Below are 17,856 nucleotides of genomic sequence, written 5' to 3'. Positions count from 1 at the left end.
TCCCTCTATAAAACAGTTTCTGAGTGAGGACATGCTATAATTGCTTGCGTAAATATACATGTGCTGCATTCAAACCTCTTTTCTTGTTGTTTATGATGTTTATTTGTCACACGTATGATTGGCATCCTTGTATAACAACGAACAAATAAAAATTTATCAAGAAAAACATTTCATGTCCTTTTTATTCAGAAGAAAAATCATTCAAAACTTTTTGACGTCAGGTTCAGCCTTCTCAATAGACTTTTAACGCAATTTTGTATGATAGGGGAGACAATTCAAATCTGTTTGTAAAAAGTTACCATCTTTTATGATGTTTTTCAAAAGTGACAATATATATATAGTCATTCTTGTTTGTATATAGATACATGTACCCCACAGTGATAGTTCAACACCCTTCAAAGATAATAATGTAGAGTAAACTTAACCGTTTACTCTTGTTGATCAATTTTACAATATACTAATGGGTAGATGTTGTATAATTGCCAAGGAGAATCTATTTTAATTACAGAAACTGATGTGTGTTCAAACATGAACTCTAAATTTCAAAATATTTCTAAAAGATTCAAAATCATTTGAGATCGGACTTGAAAAATAATATTCTACCAGGTTTGTAGTCGAAGTCAATCATGTCAATGCTACAGCAACCAAACAACAAACATAAGCAAAGGACAACAAGAGATAATGTATATTGAGATTAATAAGTCAGAGGAAAACATTAAATGAACATATTATTTTTTTTCCACCGAACAAGAGGGACGAAAGATCCCAGGGGGACAGTCAAACTCATATATCGAAAATAAACTGACTACGCCATGTCTAAACATGAAAAAGACAAACCGACAAATGATAGTACACAAGACACAACATAGAAAACTAAAGTCTAAGCAACACCACACGAACCCCATTAAAAACTGGGAGTGATATCAGGTGGTCCGGTAGAGTAAGCAGTTTCTGTCCAACATGTTGCGCCCGTCATGTTGCTCATGTTTACACCATACATACATTGTATATGCATTACTTAAACTTGGCTTGCGAATTTTCATTGTCGACGGGGTTCATAGAATCTTGTAAAAAAGATTGATCAAAGCTTCTTTAGTGGTATAAGAATCACCAAATGGCGGAATTATATGATTTTATGTTTTTTGAAAAGATTCTTTCTTTAAACACGGGACTCATCAACAAGATGTAACCAGATCAAATTCTGAAACTGTACCCAATAAAACAAACTTCCCAAAATATATACTTCTCACGTCTTGGTAAATATATACAAATGAACTGTCAAACAGTGTGTAACACCAAAGCAGAGCGTTTAAAAAGTGAATGCTATTAGTTTCGTTAATTTACTGGCTATTTTGGTCTATTTTATTTTAAAGTGGTATGACACAATACCAGTATGATTGGCAATTGTCATCATTGAAGAACAATCAAACACAAAGGGTGGAAATTTGAAATATACTATGACTTGGATGAAAACTTAGAAGACTTCATGAGCCACGTGCATATCCCAGCTAGTACAAAATATAGATATGCCGTTCAACGAAAAGATGACTAGCTAAAGTTTTCTATCACAAATTGACCCGTGTATATTTGCTATTACATAAGAAACACGACGGGTGCCACATGTAGAGCAGGATCTGCTTACCCTTCCGGAGCACCTGAGATCTCTCCTAGTTTTGGTGGGGTTCGGGTTGTTTTTTCTTTAAGTTTTCTATGTTGTGTCATGTGTTCTAATGAGTGTCCGTTTGTCTTTTTCATTTCTAGCAAGGCGTTGTCGGTTTATTTTCGATTTAACAGGTTGACTGTCCCTTTGGTATCTTTCGTCCTTCTTTTATACAGATTGCAAAAAAAGTGATACCTATAATACAGTATTCTAGTACATATATATCCACAAGAGCAACACCAATATAGTTTTTTTTTTTTATTATTATTTTTCACAGAGTTCTTTACTTCCATACAACACATGTCTGGCTACTGATCCAACTGTTGTATTTAGATATTTGATATCGTTAAAATCGTGTGTAAATTTATAAAATCGAATATATAAATGTATACCATAGTTTTTCGACCAATCGAAATTCTTCTCAAACAGCAGCGGAAGCTGTTGCCAACTAGGTCTTACAAACGTTTTATTTTCAACATGAATTAAGTCCGGGTACTTTTTAGATAACAAAAAAGGCACAATTGTTGAATGATATCCCCACTGACTTTTGTCGTACGTTTTGTATTGGGAATACCAAATGTTTAGGAAAGTTGCGTTTCTCTCTGCAAGAATTAGACCATTACTGAGATTATAATCAACTGCACGACTCAAAGTAACTGGATATTTCCGTAGTGGATCCAGAGATCTCAGTATAATCTCATCTGTGTCAATGTAAATTCCTCCAAACCCTGCAACAGAGATAATACAAGTAGATGTCAAGTGATACAAGTAGGTGTCACGTGATACAAGTAGATGTCAAGTGATACAAGTAGATGTCAAGTGATACAAGTAGGTGTCACGTGATACAAGTAGATGTCAAATGATACAAGTAGGTGTCACGTGATACAAGAAGATGTCATATGCACACAGACATAGTTTGATAAGTCGTTTCAGTAGAACAAAGTTGAATATTAAAATGAGGTGAAAAATTAATCAATAAAAACAATCACATTTTCTATGGTTCTATCATACGCGTCGAGTCCGCCCACTAAGCATTATTTTGGAAATGTAATGATTTTATCATACTATCTACATATAAATTAACTGCTTCCGGTTATTATCGCATGCCTTTTCGTAACGTTATTGCATGATCGGTGTGAGGTAAATAGGTATGTGTGATCGGTGTAAGGCCAATATGTATGTGCGATCGTTGTGAGAGAAAAAAAAGTGTGCGATCGCTGTGAAGTCAAAAAGGTATGTGCGACTCGTTAAAGACAAAATGGTATGTGCGATCGCTATGAGGCAAATAGGTATGTGTAATCGGTGTGCGCGACCGATGCGAGACAAATCGGTATGTGTGATCAGTGGGAGACAAATAGGTGTGTGTGATTGGTGTGAGACATATAGGTATGTGTGACTGGTGTGAGACAAATATGTATGTGCGATCGGTGTGAAGGCAAATAGGCATGTGTGATAGGTGTGAGACAAATAGGTATGTGTGATCGGTGTGAGACTAATAGGTATGTGTGATCGATGTGAGACAAATAGGTTTTTGTGATCGGTGTGAGACAATGGTTATGTTCGATCTGTGTGAAGGCAAATAGGTATGTGTGATCGGTATGAAGGCAAATAGGTTTGTTTGATCGGTGTGAGACAAATAGGTATGTGCTATCGGTGTGAGACAAATAGGTGTGTGTGATTGGTGTGAGACATATAGGTATATCTGACTGGTGTGAAGGCGAATGGGTATGTGTGATCGGTGAGAGGCAAATTGGTATGTGCGATCGTTGTGAAGCAAATATGTATGTGAGATCGGTGTGAGGCAAATAGGTATGAGTGATCGGTATGAGGTAAATAGGTATGTGTCATCGGTATGAGGTAAATAGGTATGTGCGATCGGTATGAGACAAATAGGTATGTGCTATCGGTGTGAGACAAATAGGTATGTGTGATCGGTGTGAGGCAAATAGGTATGTGTGATCGGTGTGAGACAAATTGGTATGTGTGATCGTTATGAGGTCAAATAGATATGTGTGATTGGTGTGAGGCATATAGGTATGTGCGATCGGTTTGAGGCAAATAGGTATGTGCTACAATGTATCGGTGTGAGGCAAGTAGGTATGTGCGACGACCAATGTGAGACAAATAGGTATGTGTTATCAGTGTGAGGCAAGTATGTATGTGCGACCGGTGTGAGACAAATAGGTATGTGTGATCGGTGTGAAGGCAAATAGGTATGTGCTACAATGTATCGGTGTGAGGCAAGTAGGTATGTGCAACCTGTGTGAGACAAATAAGTATGTTTGATCGGTGTGAGACAAATAGGTTTGTGCGATCGTTGAGAAAAAAGGATGTGCTTTCGTAGTGAGACAAAAAAGGTATGTGCGATCGGTGTGAAGCAAATATGTATGTGTGATCGGTGTGAGACAAATAGTTATGTGTGATTGATGTGAGGCAAGTATGTATGTGCGATCGGTTTGAGGCCACAAGGTTTGTGCGATCGTTGTGAGAAAAAAAGGTTTGGGCGAACGGTGTGAGGCAAACAAAGGTATGTGCGAACGGTGTGAGGCAATATAGGTATGTGCTATCGGTGAGGCAAATACGTATGTGTGATCGGTGTGAAAATAATAGGTATGTGCGACCATGTACTCACTCTGTAAAGCCTGTATTCTGGCGATATCAGCTTTATGTTCAATATAACCAAAGGGTTTTCCGAATATATCTTCCGGTGGACTTCTTTGAACATGCACCATATTTGGCACCAAAGTCAATAGATATTCCCAGTATCTTCCGAATGGAAGGTGGTCTCCATGTACCAAAATAAGACACGGGTCTAAAAATCTACTTGCACTAAGAAAGCTAAGAAAATGATAAAAATTCATTTCTCGTTTAGAAAACCAAATGTAATGAACTAAGTTTGGGACCGGTTCTTTATCGTGACAATTCTCCATTACAAATGTCTGGAGGCATTCAGAATTTTCTGGAAAAACCTGAACTGGTTCCATTCCCGTCACATTTTCAAGTTCCATAACAGGCTGCATCGTCTGACAATTGATACGAGGTTGCGCATGCTCCGACATATTTGTTTTATCCGGCATATTTGCGCATGGTACTTTACAATTAAAATTCCAGTTATCCGAATTTTCCTCCGGACATCTAAACGAAGTTTGATTTTTTGTTCTTTCTTCATGAACATGATTGGTTAAAGTAGTGTTCTTTGGTTCATATGTCTTGTCCCTTAACAAAGCAGTGTTGTTAGATATGCGTACAGTACTGGAACCAACATCAAGAGCTCTCTGGTTATCTGAAACTAGAAAAAAAATATGAGAGAGAGAGAATGGAAGAGAAAATATGTATGAAACAGAGAAGGAAGTAGACAATCTGACTGATATATTGAACAAAATACCAAATAATTTGACATAATTAAAACCATGAAATAAAAAAAGATACAAATGGAACCACTATCTAGAGCTTTCTAGAGTGATGAAATCTATATGTCATCGTGTTAACATACTTAAGTTATCGAGTGATGCCAAAGTGAGGTCGTCGCGTCGTAACATAAACAAGAAGTTGTAATTTTAATTATTTTTAGAACAGATTCAAAATCATTTTGGAAACGGCCCTTATGTGCACGAACAAAATGCATGGGAAATTGGACTAACATCTGTTCTGATGCGTTATCGGTGCTCTTTGCTTAATATTTACTGACACATTGGCAATTATACTTACAGCTGTTTTCCTAACATAATATGTAGGTTGAAGGTTTGGTTGGCTTACTTGCTTTGTTTGTATCAATATTGCTCAAGCATTCAATAACATCAAACAAACTAAACTCAAATCTATCTGTTAATTATAATTTAAAACTCAATTAAAAAGCAAAAAGGTATAAAAACAATGCAAGCAAGCTTATCAAACCTTTAAACTACATTCATTAGGGAAATAGCTGTAATCAACTAATTTCACAGTGAGGTAACTCCTTTAGACTACATTTAGAAAAAGAGGAGCAGTGGAACTGTTTTGTCTATTTGTGTGCTTCTAGCATGTACAGTAAACCAACTAATTTTCGCGTGTGATTTATTTTTGCGACTTTCACGAATAAAAAAATAATTAAAAAACCAATCACTGTGAATATTCTAAAGTAGGATCTTAAAAAGTTTCCTCATTTATCATGTTTATATACACCACGAAGATAAAACATTTGCGATATCAAATCGTGCCCCGGTAGACTGGAAAGGGCGAAGTGAAAAAAAGTGTCCGTGAAAATAAATTGGTTTACAGTAGTCACTATATCCGATCTACAAATTCAGAAATGTTTTAGAGTCATTAATGAATTCTGCATTGCTATTTAATTATTTCAAATACTAGTTTTCATAATATAGGTTTAGAATATAATTAATATTGAGGAACCAATATGATTCCTCCTCTTTTGGGAAAAAATGAATACTTACCCCTCATGTCAAATATGGACTGTTCCGCTCGTGCATCAAATAGTTCTAAATTATATCCAATTTGTTTGATTCCAATCATGAAAAGTAGGCCGAAAACTAAGAAAATAATTAAATTTCTCATATTATTTCTCATGTCATCTTAGTATATATACAATTGCGTATTTAATAAATCCCACATCTGTTGTAATGGTGTATCTTTAATTTATGCAAGAAGATGTATAAATTATCCAGTAATAACCAGAAATAAATTGGACAATGTAAATCAATGCATCAATGTCAAATTTATACGAGGAATTTCATCTTACATGCATATGAATAAATTATGGATTAAGTTTTGTTTGTTTATTGTCCGGATGCAGAACAAAAGTTTAAGGTTCGCTATTATTGTTTTTGTTTTACTTTGTCAGTAGACCGAATTCTTCTGTCCCTATAATACATATGTTTATTAACCAACTAAGTGCATTATTGCCAAAAGTGACTGTTTATTAAAAATTACATATTTTCTGTAATGGCCCTGTTTTTCTGTAATGGCCCTGTTTTTTTCTGTAATGGCCCTGTTTTTTCTGTAATGGCCCTGTTTTTCTGTAATGGCCCTGTATTAATGCCCAGTTTGTCTGTATTAAGCCCTGTTAGGGTTTTTAATAAAGTTAATAAAACTAAGTTGTAAAGAGTATAATACCTTTTTGTATTTTATTTAATTTAGTAACCAGCAACCAACATTAAATAACCATATGAAGGGATCACTGTTCATCCTGTTTTTTAACACATATCTCTTTCAACTTAATATCTTGATATTTGGTATATTTAAAGCTTTATAATGGTTAAGTACAAATTATTTTGTTCAAACTAAACTGTCATTAAAAGAGTAAAACAGTACATCAAGTTAGCAGCAACACATACACTTTTGTTCAGTTGGTTAATAAATGTATTAAGAAATGGGTGTTTTTATAATGGCCCTGTTACATGTCCTCGGTCAGTAATAATGGCCTCGGATGTCTGTAATAGCCCTCGGCGTTGCCTCGGGCCATTACAGACTTCCTCGACCATTATTACAGACCTTGGACATATAACAGGGCCATTATAAAATCACCGATTCATTAATACTATATTCCTAATTTACATTTGCTTTTTATTGATTTTGCTATTGTCTATTTTTTTTTTTTTTTTTTATTGTGCAATTTAAAAAAATTAAAAATAGCAAAATAGCAAAATCAATAAAAAGCAAATGTAATTATCTCAGTTAGTTGCTGAAAGATCAGTCCGAATATCAATTGAAAAATGAAAAAAATAAATACTGTTGCAAAGTGGTTCATCAGACATTAATCACAAGAAAAGTCTGCCAAAGTTGCAAAATGGTTCATCAGACATTAATCACAAGAAAAGTCTGCCAAAGTTTCATAAAGTTCGATGAAGGTTTGACACCGTTATTGAAGTGTAACAAACTTTCACAGCAGACTGTATCTATTGCAAAAAAAAAATCCTTTTATCAGTAAAATACGAAATTTAAAAATATAAATTTACCATTTTGTTCTGCATGGATATTCCTGAGAATTAACAGCTTCTGTCCAACTTTCGTAAAATTTCAGAAGGTTTGACAAAATTATTGATATTCAAAAAACGTTTAACCATATGTTGAACCTAAAAGTTGATGCCGCCGAGGAAATCTTAGTTAGCTTTTTCTTTTTCTTTTTTCGTCATAGATGTCGCAGTCTCGGCTAAAATTCAAAGCACATATCAAATCTTAGCTGATTATAAATTGTTTTAAATTTAAACAGATTGAAAGTTAAAAAAATTCCCGAGAGATTTAGACTTTGACTGACAGAAAATTAACAAATATAATACGGTACCATTTGATCGAAAGTCAATTTCGTCATTTTTGTTTGCAATTACAAGGTATTGAAGAAATATTTACAAGACTGATGTGCTTCAAACAAGATCTTTTTAATTTATTGAGATTTAAATATTTTTTTTACCAAAATTCAAGTGTACGCCCGGGCGTTTTGACGTAAACGTAGCTACGCGCCTGGCAGTTCCTTCATCTATAAATACTATCAATTTGTAACGAGCTTTTAAAAAGCTTGTTATTTTGAAACAGAGAAGCAAATATCCGTAAAGCCACCTCAATGTGTTTATAATTAAATATATTTTGAAAAAACTATCTAGCATCCATACATGCAATCACCCTAAAGGAGCGTAGTTGGTGCCAACAGGAAAACGTAAATTGTCCAAAAGATGAACAAAATTCAATCCCGGAGAAAAAATATTTTTTGTCTTAGAATTCAATATGGACAATATATCATTTCAATTAAAAAGTATTTTCGAAGTTAATGATAATATAATTGGTCATATTCATTATGAAAATTACCAAATTATAGTCATTTATATTTTTATATTATTTTATCTATATAGCTATATTACCCTTTTTACCCGAGTTTTCCTTAATATAAATGTGCGCAAACGTGATGATATTTCATCCTCAAATGCGCGCATACATAATGCGCCCACCGAGTTTATCAAATGGGCATCCATCGGGTTGTCTGTAATACACAAATATAAACATCCAAGTTTTATATATATCATAAGGTAAATGCGATTTGAGTTAGTCTTGCATTTAAAAAAAGACCACGGGTTTTTATTCAAAATCATACGTTTGTATTGTCTATTGTTTACATTTTTTTAAGAAACATTTATCAATCACGGTACATTATAGTACTATGTTACATTGAATCTAGCTCCTCTCAGGGTAGACCAATTGCAAATTCTTCTGTCCCTGTAAAAGCACATATTTACTAATTTACATTTGCTCTCTATTGATTTTGCTCTTTTCTATTTTTTTTAATTTTTTTTTGTGCAAACAAATATAAATAGAAAATAGCAAAATCAATAAAAAGTCCGACCTAGACCTAAACCAAAATGAAGCGGATTTCAGCAACTATTGCGTCTTTTTTAGATGCCAATATAGATAAGTTTGTATTTGTTTTTATTAATAATTTGATAATTGCAGTGCATGAGCGGTGGGTCAATAGGAATTCAGTTACACAACTATTATAGGCGATTTAAACTAATCGAGTGGACCATATCATATGAATATATATTTTCTAGTTGCATAGGTTAACATGTCTAATCCTACATTTTCTACATTTGAAAATGCCTGTACCAAGTCAGGAATATTACAGTTGTTGTCCATTCGTTTTTGATGTGTTTTGTGTTATTTGATTTTGCCATGTGATTACGGACCGGACTTTCCGAATTGATTTTCCTTCAAGTTCAGTATTTTTGTGATTTTACTTTTTTCTGTACTCAAACAATCAGTTTTTTCTAATAACGCAAGGATATTTTAAACTGCGGAAGAGAGTTATTTCGAAACCTGAATATATACTGCCGAGCAGAGGGAAGCGAAAAAAAAACCATTTGGGGCAATGTTTAATATGCTAAAATATGATATAAATCGGGAGAAACAAAGATTATTATTTTTTGGGGGAGGGGGGGGGGGCATCATAAATCATAAGTGGATGTACGATTTCTTCGCCACTTGGATCCGCCACTAAAAGTAATTATGAACATTATGGATGCGGGAGTTTCTCGCTACAATTAACAGTTGAAGACTCATTGGTGGCCTTCGACTGTTGTCTTCTCTATTGTCGGGTTGTTGTCGCTTTGACACATTCCCCATTTCCATTCTCAATTTTATGAAGCATTACTGAAGGTAAATGTCCTTTATAGCTTTCAATGCACCATAGTGGAAAAACGAATGAACAGGGGCCCATGCCATTTTTATAGAGCTACATATATTATGGTAAATGCTTTAACATGTCAAGCTCCTAAGTAACATTGACTACTTGCTGTCCCCTTTTTAAAACTCGATGAGCTTCTGCGTTCTTTTTGCATGTACAGACACATGTAAAAGGAATATAGTAATTATTATTATTATGAATGTTATCTTTTTATCAAATCATGATGTCACAAGAAGCATTATTAATCAGGGATGGGTCCAGCAATTTACAAAAGGGGGTCCCAAACCAGGACAAAGGGAGTAAGGGGTCCAACTACATGTATATGTCCCCATTCAAAAGCATTGATCGTTCAGAAATGGGGGTGTTTCAACCCCCGGAACACTCCCCTGGGTCCGCCAATGATTAATACAATATAACACATAATATATATTCAAACAAGATAAAATAAAACTTATAAAACTAACCTTCCACGAAACATAGAGCGAATATTACTCTAACGCACGACATCTTGGACAGTCTCCGTTTAGAAGTAATACGATTTTTGTCTATTTTTAGTATCCTATTAAATGTCATGCACGAAATTAACATTAAATATTTGGCGCGTAAAATTATTCAGGGGGTTAAAACAGGTTGATTAGACCAAACAATAACAATTTGTAATAATAATAAAGTTTTCATATTTGCTCAGTTAATTTCAAAACAACATAATGTTTATTTGAAGTTGTTGTTGTATATTTAATTAATTATTTAATAAGAAAAAATGTATGTTAAAGATATGTATATAAAGATGTCCTGATCTGTACCTCAAAATGAGAAATAACGCATATCAATGTTTGTTTTAAATCCAATAGTTAGAAAGGAAATTTGGATCAACGTTGTTTTAGTTTTAAAAAAAATAAACTGTTTGTCATCCATACACATTTTTGCCTGCAGACGAAGACTAAAGAAAGACACATCTAACATGTTTAACCCCGCCACATTATTTATGTATGTGCCTGTCCCAAGTCAGGAGCCTGTAATTCAGTGGTTGTCGTTTGTTTATGTGTTACATATTTGTTGTTCGTTCTTTTTTTACATAAATAAGGCCGTTAGTTTTCTCGTTTGAATTGTTTTACATTGTCTTATCGAAGCCTTTTATAGCTGACTATGCGGTATGGGCTTTGCTCATTGTTGAAGGCCGTACGGTGACCTATAGTTGTTAATGTCTGTGTCATTTTGGTCTTTTGTGGATAGTTGTCTCATTGGCAATAATACCACATCTTCTTTTTATACATGATTACTAGATACGGCTTTGGTTTAACATCTAAGAATTGAAATAGTTCAATTCATATTTATGATTTATGTCAACACAGGGCCGTAGCGTAATGGAGGCAAATGAGGCAAATGCCTCACTTTTGAAACGACGACCAAACTTTAGAAGTGTCATTTTTTTAATTATGTATTTATAGGTTTCATAACGAGTGAGAATTAGATATCGATTGATATCAACTCGAGTTATTTAATTTCAATAATAATTAACGAGCCTATGGCGAGTTTATTATTATTGAAATTAAATAACGAGAGTTGATATCAAGCGATATCTAATTCTCACAAGTTGTTAAACCTATTTCTCTTATGGCAAAAAGTTGTATGTGCGTGGCCTATTTGTTGCGAGTTGTGTTGCAACGGCCGTTTTTCTTTGCAACGCGTACTTGTTTACTTATGACAGATATTTATAATTTTTTAAAGTAAAATTTACCAAAATCGTCTAGGGATCATCAAATTAACGTAATTTTGATATCACTTTTTCATATCACACTCCGTACGGTGTGATACGAAAAATATCTATTCACGTGGGAGTTAGATAACAGGCCCCAACCATAAGAGAATTTACATTATCAATATTCGAGTTTCAAACTATCTACTGGCACACTACATACAGTGTGTCCAGTCTGCAGCAGCGATTGCAGCTTTTACCATAGCGGTGATGGTAAAAAAATAAGTGTTCCGAATACAAATAAAAATAAAAAATTGAAACAACAAATCAAAATGTCGTTACAAAACTGGTTGACGACGGGTTCTTTAAAGAGAAAAAAAAAAAGATGAAAAAGGTAACTCATGAGTATAAACACCCCTTATAAGTATGCTGGCTAATTACTTTCCTTGGTTTATTTTTGAATCGATAACGCTATAGTTACCAATGTTTACACTATCAACTCACTGAAACAAATGCTAATCGATAAAATAATTCATTGACCAAATATATAATAATTATTTATAAATAATTTAAACAAAATCATGAAGCGCCTTTTCTATGGGAGTCTTAAATGTATGAGGCAATTCATGATTTTTATTTATCTTTAATAAAAGTATGAAATATATTTTTGGTGTTGTTAGAAAATATTTTTTTCGTGTTTCTTTTTCTGATTATGATCAGCATTGTCTGGTTGTATGCTAGCGTGTTTCATTGATTCTAGTACGGTAGGTCGTGGGTTCGAACCCCGGTAGGTCAAACCAATGACTTAAAAATTGGTAGAATAATCTACAAGGGTGTCTTTAACGTGCAAGAGATATGGCTCTTTCTTAACACGGGTCAGCCATTTATCGTCCCCTTCCGACGGACTGTCATCGGTAAAAAAAGTTTCCTCGAGACCATACTCGCAAATGGTGTCAAGGGAGAGCCGAAAATTCAGTTCCTGAAATTTTCATCCCAGACGGGAATCGAAACAGGAACCTTTCTGTTAGTAGTCCGATGCACTAACCACTACACCACAGCTCTCTACGGATAGTACAGGTCACAGGAGAATCGGAGAGTTTTGGTTGACCAATAGAGATTAACTTTAATATTGAAATTTGTTTTATTACTTACTAGGCTAGCTAATAAAAAAAACGCATTTCTGTTATATTTTTTTTTTGGTTTTTTATTATAAATAGTAATGCTGAAATAAGCTTCTCCTGTTTCAGGCACCCGAACCCCCCTAAAAAAAAGGCCCAAAATTGTTTGCCGCACTTTAAATAAACATGCCCTACGGCCTTGCAACATTATTGCAACAATTATAAAAATCATTGTAATAAATGACATTGCTCTTCATTGGCCCTTTAATTGGAATAAAAAATATCTCATCTTATATTATACGGATAAAGTAAATGAACAAAAATCGCGTAAAAGTCCAACGGAAAACAAAATGGACAAAAAAAGAGCAAACAGAAAACAACAAACATACATGTTTACCCCGCTACATTATGTATGTTGCTGTCCCGAGAAGGGAGCCCGAATACGCATCTGTTTTGAATCTCTGATTTTTAAATTGACCAAGCATTCTATTTGTGTTTGTTTTATTTTGTTCTTTTCATGTAAAATGAATGCTGCCCTTTAATACAATTTCACATTACGGTACGTAAGTTATATATTACAACCTATCTTATCTACAGTTATTAGACAACAGTGAATTCCCACTAAAACAATCCTATCATTTCAACTAAAATCAATATTTTTCAAAAAAATATTGCAATGTTACTAGAGTGTGGTAAAAAGGGGGGGGGGGTGCTTGCACGAAAAAAAAAGACGTGAAATAAGACATAATTTCACGTTGAACGTTTAATAAATATAAAAACTCACTGTTTTACTTGATATTCCCGATTTAGTATGCACATTTATTATATAAATGGTTTACGGCTTTTAAAAAAAGTATTTCTTCACGATCCCTGCCGAGTGTTTGAATTTTATTTGTGATCACGCAAAATAAGCATTTGAAAATCACGAAATTAAATAAACATAACACGTTGAACGAGGCACCTGTCTTGCATGATAAAAAAGGAAAAACACGTTGAACGTCAAATAAAAAATGGCGATCACGTTGCACGAAAATAACCCTTTACCACCCCGTCGTGTCATGTTTTCGTTTGTCATAAGTTTTCCATTTGCCAATCTTCGGTAGAATCCGCTTCTCTCCTTCTTATCTATGACCGAGTTCACTTGAAACTCTTCGATCGACTTCATGGTTAATAGATTATCGTGTGAACGCACTAGAGTTGATATTCGGAACAACTCTAAGCAACTCTAGGGTAAGGCCCTGATTTGGATGGATAGTTGTCTCATTGGCACTCACACCACATCTACCTAGATATCTATATAAGAAATAAAATATTCTCATTGGTTTGACGTCATTCAAGAGTTTCTCGAGTTTAACCCTGGCTCGGTGAGGGTTGGAACCAGGGTACGAGGGGTTAACTCGAGTGGTTCAAGTAAAATCGTTTTGTTGAAACCCGAGTAAGTAAAGTTAACTCGAGAGTTTCAAGTGAACTCGGACTGTTAGATGAGGGTACGGAATCGGCCGAGTTGAGACGAATGATATATTTTCGTATCATCCACATTTCCTCGGTGTCGATTACACACGTGTATATATTGTGGTGTGTTTTTCGGGTCCTATATTTGGAACAACAACAACAACACTACAAATTGACAAATTTAAAACATATTTAAAGTCGCTTTAAAAGACGTTAGAACAAATTTAATTAAATGTTTAGCCATTTTTATTTAATGTCAAAATTATACATCACTAGAATAGTTGTTGAGATCAATTCTGAAGGGATAAAATAAAGTTCAGCTATGTTGCTTTCCTGTCAGACACCGGATCCTCAAGACATTTGACTGTCATGTGGGTTTTTTTTTTTTGTCGTTTTTACAAACCAGCGAGTTAAAATTAACAGGGTTCTGATATAAAAGGTTATTCAAACTCCATTCATTCAATATTCTATTGAAACTTTTTTTATATACATTCTTAATACATAAAGATGAAAACAGTCTTAGCTTCTTACATTTAGTAAGCTTTGACAAAGAAATCTAGATTCCTAAAAACATCCGACAGAATATGCTTTTAGAATTCTAAACACGCGTCAATAAAAACTCAACAGTGAAAATCGCAAGCAGTGAAATTGTTATCAGTACAAAAACACATCACACGAGGATATTGTTTACTAGTATTTGGCCATGATATTATTCGTACTCATTCTTATTTTCCGACGAGATAAACACAAAGAAAAAAAATATCTGGAAAACTTTGCTATGTTTTTACGGAAGCGTATTAGCGCCACACATTTTTTTTTATTTTTCTTCTTATGTTTGCGTTATAACGCAAACCTGTGCGATATAACGCAACATACATACAAGGCCAAATCATTATAATAAATATGCATAGGAATAATGGAATAATTGAAGTGCAATTATACATAAATTAAGACTGATTTGTGCATCAGAAAAGTATATAATTTAACAAGAAAATAGATATAGTATATAGTCATATTAAAATTGAAAGATCAAAAATAATGTCATACAATTGTGAAACCTCCAAGTCAAATAGACAAAATGATCTTTCTGCTTTAAAATGAATTATTAATAAGGAAACATTTTTTTTTTAAATCTCAGAATATGATCAAGATTCTTTGATAGAAAGTCATTGAATTTTCATTTCAATATAATGAAGTATTTTTAAGATGCTTGGGTAGCAATTTGAATAGAGAGAACATAATTTTATTAATAAAACATCTTCATTCTATACATTTATTGCAAAAGGGTAGCTTGTTTGAATGTAACCTACTTTACACAGTTCTCAAACGAGAGCTTACTTTGGAAGTATATTTATATTCGGTTATAGCTATATTAGCAGGGTTGATTTTTTTCTTAGGTATAACCTCAATTTACTCAATTTTCTTTGTAATATATATACTAGTAGTAACTTGGATATCGTTTTTTGGGACCTTGATAGTTTGTTGTTTAGTGTGAGCCAATGCTCCGTGTTGAAGACCGTAATTCGGCCTATGATGGTTTACTTTTACGAATAGTGACTTAGATGGAGAGTTTTCTTATTGGCACTCATACCACATCTTCTTATATTATTCTGCTCATTATTAGTCATTGATATGATCTAATTATTCAAGCAGTTTACTTTGCAATTACTACAAAGGTGATAAATTTTATTATATCCAGCCTCCTCCATTAATAACTACTGTTTCCTTTGAATCTTAAATAAGAAATAAGATAAAACAAATGTTTGCGTTATAACGCAAAGGTTTGCGTTTTAACGCAAATGTTTGCGTTATAACGCAAAGGTTTGCGTTATATCGCAAAGGTTTGCGTTATAACGCAAAGGTTTGCGTTATAACGCAAAGGTTTGCGTTATATCGCAAAGGTTTGCGTTTAACGCAAAGGTTTGCGTTATATCGCAAAGGTTTACGTTATAACGCAAAAGGTTTGCGTTATATCGCAAAGGTTTGCGTTATAACGCAAACATAGGAAGAAAAATAAAAAAAAAAGTGTGGCGCTAATACGCTTCCGTATGTTTTCTAACAAAATTGAAATCATAAAAATTTGCAGTTCTGTTTAACCCATCAGAAAATGAAAACAATCCTCACTAAAATTATGGCAAACTATACTACATGTATAAAACTTCAGAATTTTCTGACACTGAGTCGATGCAACTGCTGGTTGAGTTTTATTCCCCGAGGGTATCACCAGCCCAATATTCAGCACTTCTGTGATGACATGAATTAATATTGATGTGGTCATAATTATAAATTTAATATATATATATATATATATATATATATATATATATATATATATATATATATATATATATATATATATATATATATAAAGAAAATATGGTATGATTGCCAATGAGACAACTGTCCACAAGCGACCAAAATGACACAGAAATGCTGTTTACAAAATTTTGAATTTTTGAAATACTAAGGTATTTCAGGAATAGACCCAAGGAGTTGCTCCAGTCGTGCATCACTGCTTCCTTTATAATCAACCGAATGTTTCGCCGACCGTGCAATAAACTGGACCCCTGTTGTGTTAACCTATCGCTACACTGACGGTGCGAAGCTATAGATAGAACGGCGGACCAGTTTAACCGTGCAAGGGCTGTATAGCCAGTCAAGGTCTTTAAAAAACTTTTATTTGTTGCACATAAAGTGGGAACGGGCCCCTGTCCCACTAAATCCACATCTGGTACGTTTAGGTGGTTACCACAAATTGTCTGCTGAAAATGATTAAGTGACAAAACTGCAGATAAAATAGTAGACAGTTAATTACTATGCAAATTTTCTTCATTTTCCTTACCTAGGGATATACATTGTCTGCGATTTTCCTACTATGTGGGACAATTGGAAAAGATGATTTTGCCAAGGAATTACAAGCATTCATCGTTGTTTTGATTTTGTTTTATCATGGTATACACATTATTCCTCTATAAATATGCATTACATAGTATGTGGTGTATGCAAAAAAGAACCCAATTACACCATACAATATGTACCTAGAAGTCACTAAAACATCGTCTGCATCAATAGACATCAATCTCGGCTTAGCCTCTTTCATCGTTTTGTTCAACATGTATAAAATCATTGCTGTCTAGTTTTTTATGAATTAAATGCGTGAGATTTGGCTAAAAATGTAAAGATCAAAGTGAAAAAAACATAGATCAAAGGGAAACGCAACCATTAAAGCATAAAGACGCATGACTCTCGCGAAAATGAAACCTGTCTTTTTTTCAGGAATGAATTAAAGTGGTTCGTTTTGTAAATGTCAACCAGATAGAATCTTGAAGAAATGTTGCAATCAACCTACTTGTCTGTTCTTTTCGTCAATCCATGACATAAGTTTCAAGTTCAACTGATATTTAGTCTGGAACTTTAAGAGGCATTTAGTGTAAGCGATTTTCTTATCTGTAGTGCATTTGACGCAACGTTAGATATTGCTACTACCACGAAAAATAGCGCTAATCAAATATTTGACGGGAAATTATTCTGAGAAATTGTAAAATAAATATGTCATATTATATATGAAAATAAAGATTGTTTCTCAATTTTTTACATTATGATAAAGAAAGAATAAATATATTATGAATGTAGGTGTCGGAATACATAAATTATAAGAAAACACGTTAACTTAACGTTGTCCCATGTAACAAACTCGAAACATTACTATTTTTTTATTCGAGCGTCACTGATGAGTCTTTTGTAGACGAAATGCGCGTCTAGAGTAAAT

The 17,856-nt window shown here is 33.8% G+C and overlaps 1 protein-coding gene across 3 annotated transcripts; it reads right to left on the bottom strand.

The window, feature by feature from the left end:
• Positions 1-1,909: 1,909 nt before the first annotated feature.
• LOC143058224 (uncharacterized) lies at positions 1,910-10,329 on the bottom strand. Of its 3 annotated transcripts, none has more exons than XM_076231698.1 (3): positions 10,286-10,329; positions 4,293-4,949; positions 1,910-2,388 (listed from the first exon to the last, which is right to left on the bottom strand). In XM_076231698.1, exons 1-3 carry the CDS (start codon positions 10,326-10,328, stop codon positions 1,925-1,927), a joined length of 1,164 nt encoding a protein of 387 aa, XP_076087813.1. In that variant the 5' UTR covers position 10,329; the 3' UTR covers positions 1,910-1,924. The 3 variants fall into 3 exon arrangements, with proteins under 3 accessions (XP_076087813.1, XP_076087811.1, XP_076087812.1); XM_076231696.1 differs by lacking the exon at positions 10,286-10,329 and adding an exon at positions 6,088-6,236; XM_076231697.1 differs by lacking the exon at positions 10,286-10,329 and adding an exon at positions 6,088-6,236 and having other exon boundaries at positions 4,293-4,943.
• Positions 10,330-17,856: the final 7,527 nt, after the last annotated feature.

Source organism: Mytilus galloprovincialis, chromosome 14, assembly GCF_965363235.1.
Source record: "Mytilus galloprovincialis chromosome 14, xbMytGall1.hap1.1, whole genome shotgun sequence".
Taxonomy (NCBI): domain Eukaryota; kingdom Metazoa; phylum Mollusca; class Bivalvia; order Mytilida; family Mytilidae; genus Mytilus; species Mytilus galloprovincialis.
The sequence above is the reverse complement of the archived record's forward strand: the minus strand, read 5'-3'. Positions and strand labels throughout refer to the sequence as shown.